This window comes from Anser cygnoides, chromosome 34 (assembly GCF_040182565.1).
Source record: "Anser cygnoides isolate HZ-2024a breed goose chromosome 34, Taihu_goose_T2T_genome, whole genome shotgun sequence".
NCBI lineage: Eukaryota > Metazoa > Chordata > Aves > Anseriformes > Anatidae > Anser > Anser cygnoides.
In genome coordinates this window covers 18,264-36,755 of record NC_089906.1, presented here as the reverse complement: position 1 = coordinate 36,755, position 18,492 = coordinate 18,264, and the positions used below count along the sequence as shown (strand labels likewise).

Sequence of the window (18,492 nt, the reverse complement as noted above, 5' to 3'; positions counted from 1 at the left end):
TCTCAAGACAGGCTCACTCTCTTGTTAGGAGACTGACCTTGGTAAGGGGCCCAAGGCCTCTTGCTTTAATTAATTGGCACAATGCACCATAGTTAGCAAAGACACTAAGTAGCATCCTAGTTTAATGCCGTCAGCGCTCTATCTCTACCTGATAAGAGTCTCCTAACTCCCTCTCTCAGCAGGGCTTTCCTTTACTTCTTCCCCTCCTCTTCTGAGTTGTGCTGGAGTTCAGCTGCCTAGCACGGTAAAACCACCGCAGCAGCCCAGGCCCCAGCCCAGCCAGCCTGGATGCACCCCTCACACCCTCAGCAGGGCTGGCCCCGCGGAAGATGGGTGCCCGAGAGGGTGGGACTGAGCAAGGCGCACCCCAGGCCCACCTGCATGGGCACGGGGTGGCACGGGGCCCCTGGGGACCCAGTCCAGGACGGGGAGGGACTCTCTGGGCACTGCAGAAGCTGGGGCTGCCAAAGGCTGCCAAAAGAGGGACGCCGGGGGCTGTGGCTCACCGATGAACCTCACGGCTGCCTCGCGCAAGGTGACCTGAGTGTGCTGCAGGTACGGCAGGCTCTGCTGCAGGTATTCCTCCACCATCCTCTTGTCCTGCACGAGCTGGAGAGAGCACAAGGTTACGGGGCTGGCAGACCCTGCCCAGCTGGACAGACCACCCCCTCCTGCCAACGCCCCCCCTTCCCCTCCGGCCGTTCCCATCTCCCAGCCACCAGCCCTGTGGGGCTGAGGTTTGGAGAGAGCCGCTGGCCAAGGGGGCTGGGGGGTGCTCAGCCCCCTCTGTCCTGCTGCTGAGACCCAGGTGGGCCAGGGGCTCCTTCAGCTTCCAGGGGACGGGGAGGGGAGAGGGGCCTGCAGAGGAGCGCTCTGGGCTCTGTGCCGGAGGGAAGGGAGCAAGGATGCGGCTTTAGGCGGCGTGCTCTGGGGAAGCTGGGCAGGATTATCGAGCTGGGACCAGGGCGTCGTCGTTACCAAGCACTCTGCGATCCTCCAGGTCTGCTCTGTCTGGGCCAGGCGCTTGAGTTCTTCCCGCTTCAGGAAGTCTGCAGCGGTGACAAGGGCTTCCACGGAGGCCTGCAGAGCAGCAGAAGCTGAGGGATGGCACCACAGCCCAGGGAAGGGGACCTGGCTGCAAGCCTTGCCTCCCCACAAGGCAACCCCTGTGGCGGCAGTGTGCTAGTCCCTCTAGTCAGGTATGACGTACGGACCTTGGCCACGCTCTGGGTCTGGTCGCTCAGGTGAAAAAAGAGTGGGAGCAGGCCCCTCCGCACGATCTTCTTCATCTGTCTCCTGTGGCACCGTAACACAAGCTGCATCACTTTGTTGTAGAGGCAGATGGAGAGCTCTTGCACCTGGCTGCACTCCTGGTAGGGAGGAGGAGAGGAAGACTTCAGCAAGAGGCGCTCCCTGCCCGCGGTGAGCAGGGGCGTTAGGGTGGGTGAAGCGAATGGAGGTGCTGCAGAATCAGAGTCTGCTCAAAGGAGCTGTGGCCAGATCAGTAGCCACAGCGAAAGGACGCAGCCCCACTAGAGGGAACGTAATAGGTCTCCGTCACGGGGGGCAGCTGTCATTAGAGTGCCCATTTGTGGGCTCAGGTCCCGCAGCAGCCTTACGTCGTTAAACAGTGGCAGGATCTCCCCAGCCACTTGCAGAGCGATGGAGCTGGCCTGCTTCCTCTTCACATGACCCATGACGTTTCCGATGAGAAGCAGGGCCTTCAACTTGGTGTCAGCCTTGGCAGCCTGCAGGCCCTCCATGATGCCTGGCAGCAGGACCGGAATTCTTCTTGCCTGTATGAAGGACAGTTTCCTTTTGGAGAAGCAATGAAAGGCCACCCTGGCCAAAACCCTGTGGTGCCAGAGCACCAGGCTCCCATCTTGCTTGTGGAGAGGCAGCACAAGAAGCGCACCGGGAAGCAGCCACCAGACAGGCAATGGCCATGGGCACCCATTGCGTATGTGAGGGGAGCAAGGGTAGGAAAAGGAGGGCAGCTGAGCAAAGACTCTGTGTCCCCTTTTCGGACCAGCCCCAACAGGTACGTGGGTTGGTAACCCTGCACGCATGGAAAGCTCCCCAGAGAGCCGCTGGGCCCCTCCATGGCCTCCATTTCTTGATCGTTTCTTCTGCGCCACAGAGCTGCAGGCAGAGCAGAGACCTCCCAGCTGGCCGTGAGTAGGCCATGATACCTTCAGGACAAAGGCGCACCGGCCTTCACATAAGTGTGCCCTGCTCACCATTGCAGGTCTCTCTGACACGGGGAGGAGAACGTGGAGCACCAGTGAGTGCATCGCTTGGCTGGGATGCTTCAAGAGCCTCTGGAGATGGTACACGGCATCCAAGTCCTCTTGTCCACCATCCGCGCGGGCCAGCAGCTGAAATGAACACAGCATCGAGAGACTGCCAGAGCCTGCAGGGCTGCAGGCACCGTGCGGCTCCTGGCTCTCCTGGCGGCTCAGGCCAGGGGCACCGGGGCCAGGCAGCCCGTCCTGGGGCAGCTGTGGCTGTGGAGGGCCGCAGGGCCCCCGAGTGCCCCGTGCCTGGCAGCACCCAGCAGCCTTTCTTTGCCTGCTCCTCCCGCACGTACGTCCTGGAGGAGCTGCCAGTTTGGGGGTAGATGGGCAGAGGCACACGCACGGCCCTGAAGAGGAGCAAGGCCTCGCCCGGTAACTCACCGCCAAGTGATGGATGCAGTTGTCGTCTGTGATGAGGCCAGGGAGCCTGCGCAGCTGCTGGTCCTGGAGCACGTCAAGTGTCTCCCTCAGGACCTTCTCCATAGTCTGGTTGTGGGAAAACATTGCTTCCCACATGGCCAGGGCAGCGCTGCAAGGACAGAGCACTCAGTCAGCAGGGCACGCTCCGCCACGGCGCCATGGCCTGCACAGGCCCCGCAGGCCCCAGGCTGTCCTGCAGCCCTGGCCCTGCCGCCCCCCTCACTTGGGGTGCCCCGAGAGCCCTGGCTGGGCAAGCAGGAGAGGGCAGGGATGACATTCATGTGGGGCGGGCAGGGAGCGTGGTGGCGGGGATCCTGGCTGGCCTGGTCAGCTCTGGCTGCCCTGGCTGTGGCCAAGGAACCACGGCTGGAAAGCGTGGCGGCATGGAGGGCCCTGCTCTGTAAACGTAGCGTGGAGTTTTCTGTGGATCCGTCAGGCAGAAAGTCTCCTGTCCCCTCCCCTCCCATACAAGAAGCCCTTAAGGTTGGCATGCCAGTACCTGTCAGACGACGGCGAGATCTTCAGCAGGCTCCTGACCACCTTCATTGGCCACTGGTTGGTCAGCCAGAGGATGAGTGTGTCCAGTCTCTGCCGGGCTGGTGCCGTGCTGATGCACTCCACGCTTCCGTGGATGCATCTCACGATCTTTGGCACCTGGAGAGGAAAAAGTTGAGCGCAGCCCTATTTTCAGCTACTACTGACACAACCGCCCTTCCCATCACTCTCTGATGGCTTCAAACGGCCTGAGGTGCCTGAGAGGGCTGGATTTGGGAGGGAGGAACCGGGGCCTGAAATGGGCTAACGGGCAGGGCAATCCAACTACAGGCCACTTACATCGGTCAGCCAGGAGGCAGGGTCTTGGATGGCCATGTCCAACAGGCTGCTGGCCTCCTGCTTGTCGTAGATGCTGGAGTCTCTCAGCGCTTCAATGACCATGAGGATGACGTCTGTCCTCTGAGACGGCCGGAGGTGTTGTCCAAAGTTCTACAGGGAGGAAGGGACGTAAGACACGTCACACCAAGTGCCCTGATGGTGCTGCAGAACTGAGCGGTGAGAGCAGCTCTGAAGACAGATGCCTGGCCGTGCTGGCAGCAGTGCCACAGGAAAGCAGGAAGCAGGGGCTGCAGTCCCTGCGTGGTGGGGGCTGAGAAGAGCCCTCAGGGTGAGGGACTAGGGTTGGAGGCCCGGGCCCAGTGTGCTGGCCCTGCAGATATCCAGGGCTTGCTGGTGGCCAGGAGGGCCAGGAGGAACTGCTGCTGTGAGGCTGGAGTACCACCTATGGAGACGTCCTACTCAGGGACAGCAGGAACGCTCGGGCCAGGAACAGTGAGGCCGTGCCAGCCGCACTGCTGCTGGAGCCCTGTGCTCCCACAAGTCTCCTGCTGCTGATGGGACGAGTGTGCCAGCGAGGGAGGAACTCATTACCAAGGCAACGTCAGTGGTAGTGGGTGAAGGAAGCCAGGATATGGCCTCAGCTTCTTCTTGAGGCTCTTGAGTATCTTCTGGTGCTGTGCTTCCTAAACAGGACGGTGGAGGGGGACAAAAAGAAGATTCACAAGGACAAGCCGCTTTTGTTAAGAGGCTTAGCAACCGGTGAAAAGAGCTTTTGAGTAGGAATGGCTGAGGAGGGAGGATATGATGCAGAGCCCAGGGCGGAAGCGTTGGACAGAGACGGAAAGCAAAGGTGGACAGGTGGTGGGAACAACAGAGATCTCAAGAGAGCAAGGAGTGGCATGTGCCTCGGGTGTACGCATGCACATGCTCCCGGCCTGGGACACTCAAAGGAATGAGAGCCCTGCATGCAATCACACAACTAAAACGCTGTTGGACTAACTGAGGTGTGGGGTGCGGCTCGCATGGCTGGAGCGCTGTAGTGCAGGGATGCAAGATCTTCAGGGGAGGTGGGGAAGATGGGGCAGGGGGGTCGTCTCCTTTGTGAAGGAGCGGCTTGGATAAATGGGGCACCAACAGGCTGGGAGAGAGCATATGGGTCAGGAGCAGAGGTGAGGCAGTGCCGGTGGCATCGCGGTGGCAGCCTGTTAAAACCTCCCCGCTCAAGGAGAGGAAGTGAATGAAGTCTTCCTCTCCCTGGGAAGACCACTCTAGAGGTCTCTACAAGAAGGATCCGTGGCACTACTTAGGAAAACAAGCAAGTGCATCAGGCAGTGCCTGTGTCTGGAGGGGAGGGCAGCCCACCACAGCTTCTCTTACTGTTTTTCTGGATGAATCGGAAGAGGTAGTGAAGAGCATCCAAAGCCTCCCATCTTAGCTGCCAGTTCTTGCAAGTGTGGCAGAGGAGGAGCCGTCCCACCAACAGTATGTTGGTTGTACAGTATAGGAGCCTGTGTTGGGGGGGGTTGGGAGCTGCTCGTACACTGTGGAAGCCTGGGTTGGGGGGGGGGAGGTTTGGAGCTGCTTGTGCACCTTTGGGGCTTGCATCTGGGGGGGTTGGGTGCTGGTTGTACAACGTAGGGGCCTGCTTCTGGGGGGGCTTGGGGCCTGCGTCTGGGGGGGGGTTTGGAGCTGGTTGTACACCTTTCGGGCTTGCATCTGGAGGGGGTTGGGGCCTGCCTCTGGGGGGTGGTTGTGAGCTGCTTGTATACTGTAGGGCCCTGCTTGTACACCTTTGGGGCCTGCCTCTGGGAGGGGGGGTTGGGAACTGCTTGTATACCTTTGGGCCTTCCTCTGAGAGGGGGTTGGGAGCTTCGTGTACACTGTAGGCGCCTCTGGGGTGGGGGGGGTGGGTCTGGGGCCTCCCTCGAGGAGGGGGGGTTGGAGCGTTTGTACACTGTAGGGGCCTGCCTGTACACTTTTGGGGCCTGCCTTGGAGGGGTTGGGAACTGCTTATACACCTTTGGGGCCTGCGTCTGGCGGGGGTGGGAGCTGCTTGTACACTGTTAGGGCCTGCCTTGGGGGGGGGGGGGGGGGGGGAGCTGCTTCTACACTGTAGGGGTCTGGGTCTTGGGGGGGTTGGGGCTGTTTGTACACCTTTGGGGCTTGCCTCTGGGGAGGGTGGGGAGTTGCTTGTACACCTTTGGGGCCTGTGTCTTGGGGGGGGTTGGGGCCTGTGCCAGGGGGGGTTGGGAGCTGCTTGTACGCTCTAGGGTCCTCTGGCAGGCTTTGGGGCCTCCCTTTGAGGGGGGCAGTTGGGAGCTGGTTGTACACCTTTGGGGCCTGAGTCTGGGGTGTGGGGGCTGGGGCTGAGGCCTGGGGCCTGGGGCATGCATCTGGGTGGTGGTGGGGGGGGGGTCCAGTTCATGGGGGGGGTGGGTTGGGAGCTGCTTGTGGACAGTTGGGGTCTGCATCTGGGTGTGGTTGGGGCCTGCGTCTGGGGGTGGGTTGGGGCCTGCTTGTAGACTTCTGCAGCCTGCGTCTGGTGTTTGGGGGCTTTTCTGTAGCGTTTGGGGCTTGCATTTTGGCTTTGGGATGTGTCTTGAGCTTCTGGGGCCTAGCTGTAGTGCTTGGGGCCTGCGTCTGGGGCTTTTCTGTAGCATTTTGGTCGCGTGTTTGTGATTTGGGGTCTGTATCCAGGGTTTTGCCTTTTTTGTAGTTTTCAGCTTTGTGTCAGTTTCTTTGTCGGTTGCCTGGGGTTAGGGGCAGTTTGGGGTTTGGATCATTAGTCAGTGTCATTAGCGGTGGGGGGGTTGATATGAAGGGTTAGGGTTGTGGTTAGAGTTGTTAGGGTTAAAGGGAATAAGGCTTTTAGGGTAAGGGGATCAAGGTTGTGGGAATAAAAATGTTTTTGCACAGAGTCACATCGTTTAGAGGGAAGGAAGGTGGTATTGATATACGCTTGCAGTGATAAGAAAGCTTAACAGACAACCTTGTAAAATGCAGACAACCAGAATCCTTAGAGCAATTGGGTGGAAATCACAGTGTAAGAAACATTACCACCTCAAAGAGGAAAACAGTCAAGAAAAAAAGAAAATTGACTTGTAACAGGCCAGCAGCTGTGTATTTTCTGTGAAGCACTGGATAGATTGTGAACATGGATAACCCAGTCAATGGGGAAACTGGGGAGGGTCCTGGTCACCGAGAGGAAAAAAAAAATTATATAAACTGTGTTATGGAACTAGTAGGTGGCTTGTGGGACGCCTGCCATTGCAATCGTGAATAAAAATGCTACCTCACTGAGATCCTTGCCTGAGCCTATGTTATTGGTTACAGAGTGTTTCTAACAAGGTGTTAGGGTTTTAAGGTTTCAGGGCTAAGGCACTAGGGTTGGGTTTCAGGGTTAGGGTTTCCAGAGATTAGGGTTAGGATTTTAAGGTTGTTAGGGTTGGAGTTATAAGGGTTAGGGTTTGGGCGTTAGTGTGTTAAAGTTTTAAAGTTTTTTGGGGTTTTAGTGTTGATAGGGTTTTTAGGGTTAGGGTCTTAGGGTTTTATTTATGGTTAGGTATTTAGGGTTAGGGTTTTAAGGTCTTATTTTTTTTTTAAGGTTAGGGTCTCCAGGGTTAGGGCCTTCAGAGTCTAAATTTTTTGGGTTAGGGTTTAGAGGGTCTTAATTTTTAGGGTTAGGGGTTTTAGGTGTAGGTCTTCAGGGGTTTAGTGTGGTAAATTTTATCGGGTTAGGGCTGTAAGGGTTTTTAGGGTTAGGGTTTCTAGGGTTTTTTGAGGTAGGGGTTAGGGTTAGATCTGTGGGTGCCATAGGGTTAGGGGTCAGGGTTCTTAGGGGTTAGGCCTAAGTTAGGGGAAGCCCCAAGTTAGGGGAAGGAACCTCAAAATTGTGGGGTCCCGCAAAATTGGACGGAAGAACTCTTAATATTGGGGGGAAACCCAAAAAAGGAGGGTGGGAAGACGTTGGGTGCACCTGAACTCCCTTGGGGAGCCTTTACGGAAGCCCACATGCAAAAAGTGCTTCTGCTGGGAGCACTTTTTGATGGCAGAAAGTGGCGCCATACATGTTTTTTCGGGTCTAACTTGGGTTCAGCTTCTTGTTCCGGTTAGGGTTATGTTTAGGATTGTTAGGAAAGAGTGAAGGCGCAGAGTCCTGTTGAGTGTGGGGTTGCGTAAAGGCTCCCCCAGGGAGTTCAGGTGTACCTAAAGGCTTCCGCTGAGAGCCCTTTTTGATGGCAGAAAGTGGCACCGTATGTCTTTTTAAGGGTCTAAGTAGGGTTCGGCTTAGGGTTAGGTTTATGGTTCGGCATAGGGTTATGTTTAGGTTTAGGGTTAGGGTTAGGGTCAGGATTAAGGTTAGGGTTAGGGTTAGGGTTAGGGGTTAGGGTTAGGGTTAGGGTTTAGGTTTAGTGTTTAGGGTTAGGGTTTTGAGTTAGGGTTTAGGGATTAGGGTTTAGGGTTTAGGGTTAGGGCTAGGGTTAGGGTTAGTGTTAGGGTTAGGGTTAGCGTTAGGTTTAGGGTTACGGTTAGGGTTAGGGTTAGGGTTTAGGGTTATTGTCAGTGTTCGGGTTAGGGTTGTTTCGAAAGAGTGAAGGCCTGTTGAGTGTGGGGTTCCGTAAAGGCTCCCCCAGGGAGTTCAGGTGTACCCAAAGGCTTCCGCTGAGAGCACTTTTTGATGGCAGAAAGTGGCACCGTACGTGTTTTTTCGGGTCTAACTCGGGTTCAGCTACTTGTTCCGGTTAGGGTTATGTTTAGGGTTGTTAGGAAAGAGTGAAGACGCAGAGTCCTGTTGAGTGTGGGGTTGCGTAAAGGCTCCCCCAGGGAGTTCAGGTGTAGCCAAAGGCTTCCGCTGAGAGCACTTTTTGATGGCAGAAAGTGGCACCGTACGTGTTTTTTCGGGTCTAACTCAGGTTCAGCTTCTTGTTCCGGTTAGGGTTATGTTTAGGGTTGTTTGGAAAGAGTGAAGACGCAGAGTCCTGTTGAGTGTGGGGTTGTGTAAAGGCTCCCCCAGGGAGTTCAGGTGTACCCAAAGGCTTCCGCTGAGAGCACTTTTTGATGGCAGAAAGTGGCACTGTACGTGTTTTTTCGGGTCTAACTCGGGTTGAGCTTCTTGTTGCGGTTAGGGTTATGTTTAGGGTTGTTAGGAAAGAGTGAAGACGCAGAGTCCTGTTGAGTGTGGGGTTGTGTAAAGGCTCCCCCAGGGAGTTCAGGTGTACCCAAAGGCTTCCACTGAGAGCACTTTTTGATGGCAGAAAGTGGCACCGTACGTGTTTTTTCGGGTCTAACTCGGGTTGAGCTTCTTGTTGCGGTTAGGGTTATGTTTAGGGTTGTTAGGAAAGAGTGAAGACGCAGAGTCCTGTTGAGTGTGGGGTTGCGTAAAGGCTCCCCCAGGGAGTTCAGGTGTACCCAAAGGCTTCCGCTGAGAGCACTTTTTGATGGCAGAAAGTGGCACCGTACGTGTTTTTTCGGGTCTAACTCGGGTTCAGCTTCTTGTTCCGGTTAGGGTTATGTTTAGGGTTGTTAGGAAAGAGTGAAGACGCAGAGTCCTGTTGAGTGTGGGGTTGCGTAAAGGCTCCCCCAGGGAGTTCAGGTGTACCCAAAGGCTTCCGCTGAGAGCACTTTTTGATGGCAGAAAGTGGCACCGTACGTGTTTTTTCGGGTCTAACTCGGGTTCAGCTTCTTGTTGCGGTTAGGGTTATGTTTAGGGTTGTTAGGAAAGAGTGAAGACGCAGAGTCCTGTTGAGTGTGGGGTTGCATAAAGGCTCCCCCAGGGAGTTCAGGTGTACCCAAAGGCTTCCGCTGAGAGCACTTTTTGATGGCAGAAAGTGGCACCGTACGTGTTTTTTCGGGTCTAACTCGGGTTCAGCTTCTTGTTGCGGTTAGGGTTATGTTTAGGGTTGTTAGGAAAGAGTGAAGACGCAGAGTCCTGTTGAGTGTGGGGTTGCGTAAAGGCTCCCCCAGGGAGTTCAGGTGTACCCAAAGGCTTCCGCTGAGAGCACTTTTTGATGGCAGAAAGTGGCACCGTACGTGTTTTTTCGGGTCTAACTCGGGTTCAGCTTCTTGTTGCGGTTAGGGTTATGTTTAGGGTTGTTAGGAAAGAGTGAAGACGCAGAGTCCTGTTGAGTGTGGGGTTGCGTAAAGGCTCCCCCAGGGAGTTCAGGTGTACCCAAAGGCTTCCGCTGAGAGCACTTTTTGATGGCAGAAAGTGGCACCGTACGTGTTTTTTCGGGTCTAACTCGGGTTCAGCTTCTTGTTGCGGTTAGGGTTATGTTTAGGGTTGTTAGGAAAGAGTGAAGACGCAGAGTCCTGTTGAGTGTGGGGTTGCGTAAAGGCTCCCCCAGGGAGTTCAGGTGTACCCAAAGGCTTCCGCTGAGAGCACTTTTTGATGGCAGAAAGTGGCACCGTACGTGTTTTTTCGGGTCTAACTCGGGTTCAGCTTCTTGTTGCGGTTAGGGTTATGTTTAGGGTTGTTAGGAAAGAGTGAAGACGCAGAGTCCTGTTGAGTGTGGGGTTGCGTAAAGGCTCCCCCAGGGAGTTCAGGTGTACCCAAAGGCTTCCGCTGAGAGCACTTTTTGATGGCAGAAAGTGGCACCGTACGTGTTTTTTCGGGTCTAACTCGGGTTCAGCTTCTTGTTGCGGTTAGGGTTATGTTTAGGGTTGTTAGGAAAGAGTGAAGACGCAGAGTCCTGTTGAGTGTGGGGTTGCGTAAAGGCTCCCCCAGGGAGTTCAGGTGTACCCAAAGGCTTCCGCTGAGAGCACTTTTTGATGGCAGAAAGTGGCACCGTACGTGTTTTTTCGGGTCTAACTCGGGTTCAGCTTCTTGTTCCGGTTAGGGTTATGTTTAGGGTTGTTAGGAAAGAGTGAAGACGCAGAGTCCTGTTGAGTGTGGGGTTGCGTAAAGGCTCCCCCAGGGAGTTCAGGTGTACCCAAAGGCTTCCGCTGAGAGCACTTTTTGATGGCAGAAAGTGGCACCGTACGTGTTTTTTCGGGTCTAACTCGGGTTCAGCTTCTTGTTCCGGCTAGGGTTATGTTTAGGGTTGTTTGGAAAGAGTGAAGACGCAGAGTCCTGTTGAGTGTGGGGTTGCGTAAAGGCTCCCCCAGGGAGTTCAGGTGTAGCCAAAGGCTTCCGCTGAGAGCACTTTTTGATGGCAGAAAGTGGCACCGTACGTGTGTTTTTCGGGTCTAACTCGGGTTCAGCTTCTTGTTGCGGTTAGGGTTATGTTTAGGGTTGTTAGGAAAGAGTGAAGACGCAGAGTCCTGTTGAGTGTGGGGTTGCGTAAAGGCTCCCCCAGGGAGTTCAGGTGTACCCAAAGGCTTCCGCTGAGAGCACTTTTGATGGCAGAAAGTGGCACCGTACGTGTTTTTTCGGGTCTAACTCGGGTTCAGCTTCTTGTTGCGGTTAGGGTTATGTTTAGGGTTGTTAGGAAAGAGTGAAGACGCAGAGTCCTGTTGAGTGTGGGGTTGCGTAAAGGCTCCCCCAGGGAGTTCAGGTGTACCCAAAGGCTTCCGCTGAGAGCACTTTTGATGGCAGAAAGTGGCACCGTACGTGTTTTTTCGGGTCTAACTCGGGTTCAGCTTCTTGTTGCGGTTAGGGTTATGTTTAGGGTTGTTAGGAAAGAGTGAAGACGCAGAGTCCTGTTGAGTGTGGGGTTGCGTAAAGGCTCCCCCAGGGAGTTCAGGTGTACCCAAAGGCTTCCGCTGAGAGCACTTTTTGATGGCAGAAAGTGGCACCGTACGTGTTTTTTCGGGTCTAACTCGGGTTCAGCTTCTTGTTGCGGTTAGGGTTATGTTTAGGGTTGTTAGGAAAGAGTGAAGACGCAGAGTCCTGTTGAGTGTGGGGTTGCGTAAAGGCTCCCCCAGGGAGTTCAGGTGTACCCAAAGGCTTCCGCTGAGAGCACTTTTTGATGGCAGAAAGTGGCACCGTACGTGTTTTTTCGGGTCTAACTCGGGTTCAGCTTCTTGTTGCGGTTAGGGTTATGTTTAGGGTTGTTAGGAAAGAGTGAAGACGCAGAGTCCTGTTGAGTGTGGGGTTGCGTAAAGGCTCCCCCAGGGAGTTCAGGTGTACCCAAAGGCTTCCGCTGAGAGCACTTTTTGATGGCAGAAAGTGGCACCGTACGTGTTTTTTCGGGTCTAACTCGGGTTCAGCTTCTTGTTGCGGTTAGGGTTATGTTTAGGGTTGTTAGGAAAGAGTGAAGACGCAGAGTCCTGTTGAGTGTGGGGTTGCGTAAAGGCTCCCCCAGGGAGTTCAGGTGTACCCAAAGGCTTCCGCTGAGAGCACTTTTTGATGGCAGAAAGTGGCACCGTACGTGTTTTTTCGGGTCTAACTCGGGTTCAGCTTCTTGTTGCGGTTAGGGTTATGTTTAGGGTTGTTAGGAAAGAGTGAAGACGCAGAGTCCTGTTGAGTGTGGGGTTGCGTAAAGGCTCCCCCAGGGAGTTCAGGTGTACCCAAAGGCTTCCGCTGAGAGCACTTTTTGATGGCAGAAAGTGGCACCGTACGTGTTTTTTCGGGTCTAACTCGGGTTGAGCTTCTTGTTGCGGTTAGGGTTATGTTTAGGGTTGTTAGGAAAGAGTGAAGACGCAGAGTCCTGTTGAGTGTGGGGTTGCGTAAAGGCTCCCCCAGGGAGTTCAGGTGTACCCAAAGGCTTCCGCTGAGAGCACTTTTTGATGGCAGAAAGTGGCACCGTACGTGTTTTTTCGGGTCTAACTCGGGTTCAGCTTCTTGTTGCGGTTAGGGTTATGTTTAGGGTTGTTAGGAAAGAGTGAAGACGCAGAGTCCTGTTGAGTGTGGGGTTGCGTAAAGGCTCCCCCAGGGAGTTCAGGTGTACCCAAAGGCTTCCGCTGAGAGCACTTTTTGATGGCAGAAAGTGGCACCGTACGTGTTTTTTCGGGTCTAACTCGGGTTCAGCTTCTTGTTGCGGTTAGGGTTATGTTTAGGGTTGTTAGGAAAGAGTGAAGACGCAGAGTCCTGTTGAGTGTGGGGTTGCGTAAAGGCTCCCCCAGGGAGTTCAGGTGTACCCAAAGGCTTCCGCTGAGAGCACGTTTTGATGGCAGAAAGTGGCACCGTACGTGTTTTTTCGGGTCTAACTCGGGTTCAGCTTCTTGTTGCGGTTAGGGTTATGTTTAGGGTTGTTAGGAAAGAGTGAAGACGCAGAGTCCTGTTGAGTGTGGGGTTGCGTAAAGGCTCCCCCAGGGAGTTCAGGTGTACCCAAAGGCTTCCGCTGAGAGCACTTTTTGATGGCAGAAAGTGGCACCGTACGTGTTTTTTCGGGTCTAACTCGGGTTCAGCTTCTTGTTGCGGTTAGGGTTATGTTTAGGGTTGTTAGGAAAGAGTGAAGACGCAGAGTCCTGTTGAGTGTGGGGTTGCGTAAAGGCTCCCCCAGGGAGTTCAGGTGTACCCAAAGGCTTCCGCTGAGAGCACTTTTTGATGGCAGAAAGTGGCACCGTATGTGTTTTTTCGGGTCTAACTCGGGTTCAGCTTCTTGTTGCGGTTAGGGTTATGTTTAGGGTTGTTAGGAAAGAGTGAAGACGCAGAGTCCTGTTGAGTGTGGGGTTGCGTAAAGGCTCCCCCAGGGAGTTCAGGTGTACCCAAAGGCTTCCGCTGAGAGCACTTTTTGATGGCATAAAGTGGCACCGTACGTGTTTTTTCGGGTCTAACTTGGGTTCAGCTTCCTGTTCCGGTTAGGGTTATGTTTAGGGTTGTTAGGAAAGAGTGAAGACACAGAGTCCTGTTGAGTGTGGGGTTGCGTAAAGGCTCCCCCAGGGAGTTCAGGTGTAGCCAAAGGCTTCCGCTGAGAGCACTTTTTGATGGCAGAAAGTGGCACCGTACGTGTTTTTTCGGGTCTAAGTCGGGTTCAGCTTCTTGTTGCGGTTAGGGTTATGTTTAGGGTTGTTTGGAAAGAGTGAAGACGCAGGGTCCTGTTGAGTGTGGGGTTGCGTAAAGGTTCCCCCAGGGAGTTCAGGTGTACCCAAAGGCTTCCGCTGAGAGCACTTTTTGATGGCAGAAAGTGGCACCGTACGTGTTTTTTCGGGTCTAACTCGGGTTCAGCTTCTTGTTGCGGTTAGGGTTATGTTTAGGGTTGTTAGGAAAGAGTGAAGACGCAGAGTCCTGTTGAGTGTGGGGTTGCGTAAAGGCTCCCCCAGGGAGTTCAGGTGTACCCAAAGGCTTCCGCTGAGAGCACTTTTTGATGGCAGAAAGTGGCACCGTGCGTGTTTTTTCGGGTCTAACTCGGGTTCAGCTTCTTGTTGCGGTTAGGGTTATGTTTAGGGTTGTTAGGAAAGAGTGAAGACGCAGAGTCCTGTTGAGTGTGGGGTTGCGTAAAGGCTCCCCCAGGGAGTTCAGGTGTACCCAAAGGCTTCCACTGAGAGCACTTTTTGATGGCAGAAAGTGGCACCGTACGTGTTTTTTCGGGTCTAACTCGGGTTGAGCTTCTTGTTGCGGTTAGGGTTATGTTTAGGGTTGTTAGGAAAGAGTGAAGACGCAGAGTCCTGTTGAGTGTGGGGTTGCGTAAAGGCTCCCCCAGGGAGTTCAGGTGTACCCAAAGGCTTCCGCTGAGAGCACTTTTTGATGGCAGAAAGTGGCACCGTACGTGTTTTTTCGGGTCTAACTCGGGTTGAGCTTCTTGTTGCGGTTAGGGTTATGTTTAGGGTTGTTAGGAAAGAGTGAAGACGCAGAGTCCTGTTGAGTGTGGGGTTGCGTAAAGGCTCCCCCAGGGAGTTCAGGTGTTCCCAAAGGCTTCCGCTGAGAGCACTTTTTGATGGCAGAAAGTGGCACCGTACGTGTTTTTTCGGGTCTAAGTCGGGTTCAGCTTCTTGTTGCGGTTAGGGTTATGTTTAGGGTTGTTTGGAAAGAGTGAAGACGCAGAGTCCTGTTGAGTGTGGGGTTGCGTAAAGGCTCCCCCAGGGAGTTGAGGTGTTCCCAAAGGCTTCCGCTGAGAGCACTTTTTGATGGCAGAAAGTGGCACCGTACGTGTTTTTTCGGGTCTAACTCGGGTTCAGCTTCTTGTTGCGGTTAGGGTTATGTTTAGGGTTGTTAGGAAAGAGTGAAGACGCAGAGTCCTGTTGAGTGTGGGGTTGCGTAAAGGCTCCCCCAGGGAGTTCAGGTGTACCCAAAGGCTTCTGCTGAGAGCACTTTTTGATGGCAGAAAGTGGCACCGTACGTGATTTTTCGGGTCTAACTCAGGTTCAGCTTCGTGTTCCGGTTAGGGTTATGTTTAGGGTTGTTAGGAAAGAGTGAAGACGCAGAGTCCTGTTGAGTGTGGGGTTGCGTAAAGGCTCCCCCAGGGAGTTCAGGTGTACCCAAAGGCTTCCGCTGAGAGCACTTTTTGATGGCAGAAAGTGGCACCGTACGTGTTTTTTCGGGTCTAACTCGGGTTGAGCTTCTTGTTGCGGTTAGGGTTATGTTTAGGGTTGTTAGGAAAGAGTGAAGACGCAGAGTCCTGTTGAATGTGGGGTTGCGTAAAGGCTCCCCCAGGGAGTTCAGGTGTACCCAAAGGCTTCCGCTGAGAGCACTTTTTGATGGCAGAAAGTGGCACCGTACGTGTTTTTTCGGGTCTAACTCGGGTTCAGCTTCTTGTTGCGGTTAGGGTTATGTTTAGGGTTGTTAGGAAAGAGTGAAGACGCAGAGTCCTGTTGAGTGTGGGGTTGCGTAAAGGCTCCCCCAGGGAGTTCAGGTGTACCCAAAGGCTTCTGCTGAGAGCACTTTTTGATGGCAGAAAGTGGCACCGTACGTGTTTTTTCGGGTCTAACTCGGGTTCAGCTTCTTGTTCCTGTTAGGGTTATGTTTAGGGTTGTTAGGAAAGAGTGAGGGCGCAGAGTCCTGTTGAGTGTGGGGTTGCGTAAAGGCTCCCCCAGGGAGTTCAGGTGTACCCAAAGGCTTCCGCTGAGAGCACTTTTTGATGGCAGAAAGTGGCACCGTACGTGTTTTTTCGGGTCTAACTCGGGTTGAGCTTCTTGTTGCGATTAGGGTTATGTTTAGGGTTGTTTGAAAAGAGTGAAGGCGCAGAGTCCTGTTGAGTGTGGGGTTGCGTAAAGGCTCCCCCAGGGAGTTCAGGTGTACCCAAAGGCTTCCGCTGAGAGCACTTTTTGATGGTAGAAAGTGGCACCGTACGTGTTTTTTCGGGTCTAACTCGGGTTCAGCTTCTTGTTCCGGTCCGGGTTATGTTTAGCGTTGTTTGGAAAGAGTGAAGGCGCAGAGTCCTGTTGAGTGTGGGGTTGCGTAAAGGCTCCCCCAGGGAGTTCAGGTGTACCCAAAGGCTTCCGCTGAGAGCACTTTTTGATGGCAGAAAGTGGCACCGTACGTGTTTTTTCGGGTCTAACTCGGGTTCAGCTTCTTGTTGCGGTTAGGGTTATGTTTAGGGTTGTTAGGAAAGAGTGAAGACGCAGAGTCCTGTTGAGTGTGGGGTTGCGTAAAGGCTCCCCCAGGGAGTTCAGGTGTACCCAAAGGCTTCCGCTGAGAGCACGTTTTGATGGCATAAAGTGGCACCGTACGTGTTTTTTCGGGTCTAACTCGGGTTCAGCTTCTTGTTGCGGTTAGGGTTATGTTTAGGGTTGTTAGGAAAGAGTGAAGACGCAGAGTCCTGTTGAGTGTGGGGTTGCGTAAAGGCTCCCCCAGGGAGTTCAGGTGTACCCAAAGGCTTCCGCTGAGAGCACTTTTTGATGGCAGAAAGTGGCACCGTACGTGTTTTTTCGGGTCTAACTCGGGTTCAGCTTCTTGTTCCGGTTAGGCTTATGTTTGGGGTTGTTAGGAAAGAGTGAAGACGCAGAGTCCTGTTGAGTGTGGGGTTGCGTAAAGGCTCCCCCAAGGAGTTCAGGTGTAGCCAAAGGCTTCTACTGAGAGCACTTTTTGATGGCAGAAAGTGGCACCGTACGTGTTTTTTCGGGTCTAACTCGGGGTCAGGTTCTTGTTCCGGCTAGGGTTATGTTTAGGGTTGTTTGGAAAGAGTGAAGACGCAGAGTCCTGTTGAGTGTGGGGTTGCGTAAAGGCGCCCCCAGGGAGTTCAGGTGTACCCAAAGGCTTCCGCTGAGAGCACTTTTTGATGGCAGAAAGTGGCACCGTACGTGTGTTTTCAGGTCTAAGCTGGGTTCAGCTTCTTTTTCCGGCTAGGGTTATGTTTAGCGTTGTTTGTAAAGAGTGAAGACGCAGAGACCTGTTGAGTGTGGGGTTGCGTAAAGGCTCCCCCAGGGAGGTGAGGTGTACCCAAAGGTTTTCGCTGAGAGCACTTTTTGATGGCAGAAAGTGGCACCGTACGTGTGTTTTCGGGTCTAACTCGGGTTGAGCTTCTTGTTGCGGTTAGGGTTATGTTTAGGGTTGTTAGGAAAGAGTGAAGACGCAGAGTCCTGTTGAGTGTGGGGTTGCGTAAAGGCTCCCCCAGGGAGTTCAGGTGTACCCAAAGGCTTCCGCTGAGAGCACTTTTTGATGGCAGAAAGTGGCACCGTACGTGTTTTTTCGGGTCTAACTCGGGTTCAGCTTCTTGTTGCGGTTAGGGTTATGTTTAGGGTTGTTAGGAAAGAGTGAAGACGCAGAGTCCTGTTGAGTGTGGGGTTGCGTTAATGCTCCCCCAGGGAGTTCAGGTGTACCCAAAGGCTTCCGCTGAGAGCACTTTTTGATGGCAGAAAGTGGCACCGTACGTGTGTTTTCAGGTCTAAGCTGGGTTCAGCTTCTTGTTGCGGTTAGGGTTATGTTTAGGGTTGTTAGGAAAGAGTGAAGACGCAGAGTCCTGTTGAGTGTGGGGTTCCGTAAAGGCTCCCCCAGGGAGTTCAGGTGTACCCAAAGGCTTCCGCTGAGAGCACTTTTGGATGGCAGAAAGTGGCACCGTATGTGTTTTTTCGATTCTAAGTCGGGTTCAGCTTCTTGTTGCGGTTAGGGTTATGTTTAGGGTTGTTAGGAAAGAGTGAAGACGCAGAGTCCTGTTGAGTGTGGGGTTGCGTAAAGGCTCCCCCAGGGAGTTCAGGTGTACTCAAAGGCTTCCTCTGAGAGCACTTTTTGATGGCAGAAAGTGGCACCGTACGTGTTTTTTCGGGTCTAACTCGGGTTCAGCTTCTTGTTGCGGTTAGGGTTATGTTTAGGGTTGTTAGGAAAGAGTGAAGACGCAGAGTCCTGTTGAGTGTGGGGTTGCGTAAAGGCTCCCCCAGGGAGTTCAGGTGTACCCAAAGGCTTCCGCTGAGAGCACTTTTTGATGGCAGAAAGTGGCACCGTACGTGTTTTTTCGGGTCTAACTCGGGTTCAGCTTCTTGTTGCGGTTAGGGTTATATTTAGGGTTGTTAGGAAAGAGTGAAGACGCAGAGTCCTGTTGAGTGTGGGGTTGCGTAAAGGCTCCCCCAGGGAGTTCAGGTGTACCCAAAGGCTTCCGCTGAGAGCACTTTTTGATGGCAGAAAGTGGCACAGTACGTGTTTTTTCGGGTCTAACTCGGGTTCAGCTTCGTGTTCCGGTTAGGGTTATGTTTAGGGTTGTTTGGAAAGAGTGAAGAAGCAGAGTCCTGTTGAGTGTGGGGTTGCGTAAAGGCTCCCCCAGGGAGTCCAGGTGTTCCCAAAGGCTTCCGCTGAGAGCACTTTTTGATGGCAGAAAGTGGCACCGTACGTGTTTTTTCGGGTCTAACTCAGGTTCAGCTTCTTGTTGCGGTTAGGGTTATGTTTAGGGTTGTTAGGAAAGAGTGAAGACGCAGAGTCCTGTTGAGTGTGGGGTTGCGTAAAGGCTCCCCCAGGGAGTTCAGGTGTAGCCAAAGGCTTCCGCTGAGAGCACTTTTTGATGGCAGAAAGTGGCACCGTACGTGTGTTTTCGGGTCTAACTCGGGTTCAGCTTCTTGTTGCGGTTAGGGTTATGTTTAGGGTTGTTAGGAAAGAGTGAAGACGCAGAGTCCTGTTGAGTGTGGGGTTGCGTAAAGGCTCCCCCAGGGAGTTCAGGTGTTCCCAAAGGCTTCCGCTGAGAGCACTTTTTGATGG

General features: G+C 53.7%; 1 protein-coding gene across 1 annotated transcript; it reads right to left on the bottom strand.

The window, feature by feature from the left end:
• Positions 1 to 209: 209 nt before the first annotated feature.
• LOC136788218 (maestro heat-like repeat-containing protein family member 7) lies at positions 210 to 5,063 on the bottom strand. The gene is made up of 10 exons (XM_066986385.1): positions 4,929 to 5,063; positions 4,143 to 4,234; positions 3,552 to 3,701; positions 3,217 to 3,371; positions 2,679 to 2,826; positions 2,241 to 2,378; positions 1,620 to 1,796; positions 1,215 to 1,370; positions 979 to 1,080; positions 210 to 609 (listed from the first exon to the last, which is right to left on the bottom strand). Exons 3-10 carry the CDS (start codon positions 3,651 to 3,653, stop codon positions 298 to 300), a joined length of 1,290 nt encoding a protein of 429 aa, XP_066842486.1. The 5' UTR covers positions 3,654 to 3,701; positions 4,143 to 4,234; positions 4,929 to 5,063; the 3' UTR covers positions 210 to 297.
• Positions 5,064 to 18,492: the final 13,429 nt, after the last annotated feature.

Excerpts from the sequence above, each read along its gene's own strand:
- LOC136788218 (XM_066986385.1), bottom strand. The coding sequence starts at position 3,653 with ATGGTCATTGAAGCGCTGAGAGACTCCAGCATCTACGACAAGCAGGAG. Across the intron at positions 2,827-3,216 it reads ATCTCGCCGTCGTCTGACAG|CGCTGCCCTGGCCATGTGGG; the intron begins GTACTGGCATGC and ends CTGTCCTTGCAG. Across the intron at positions 1,081-1,214 it reads AGACCCAGAGCGTGGCCAAG|GCCTCCGTGGAAGCCCTTGT; the intron begins GTCCGTACGTCA and ends GCTGCTCTGCAG.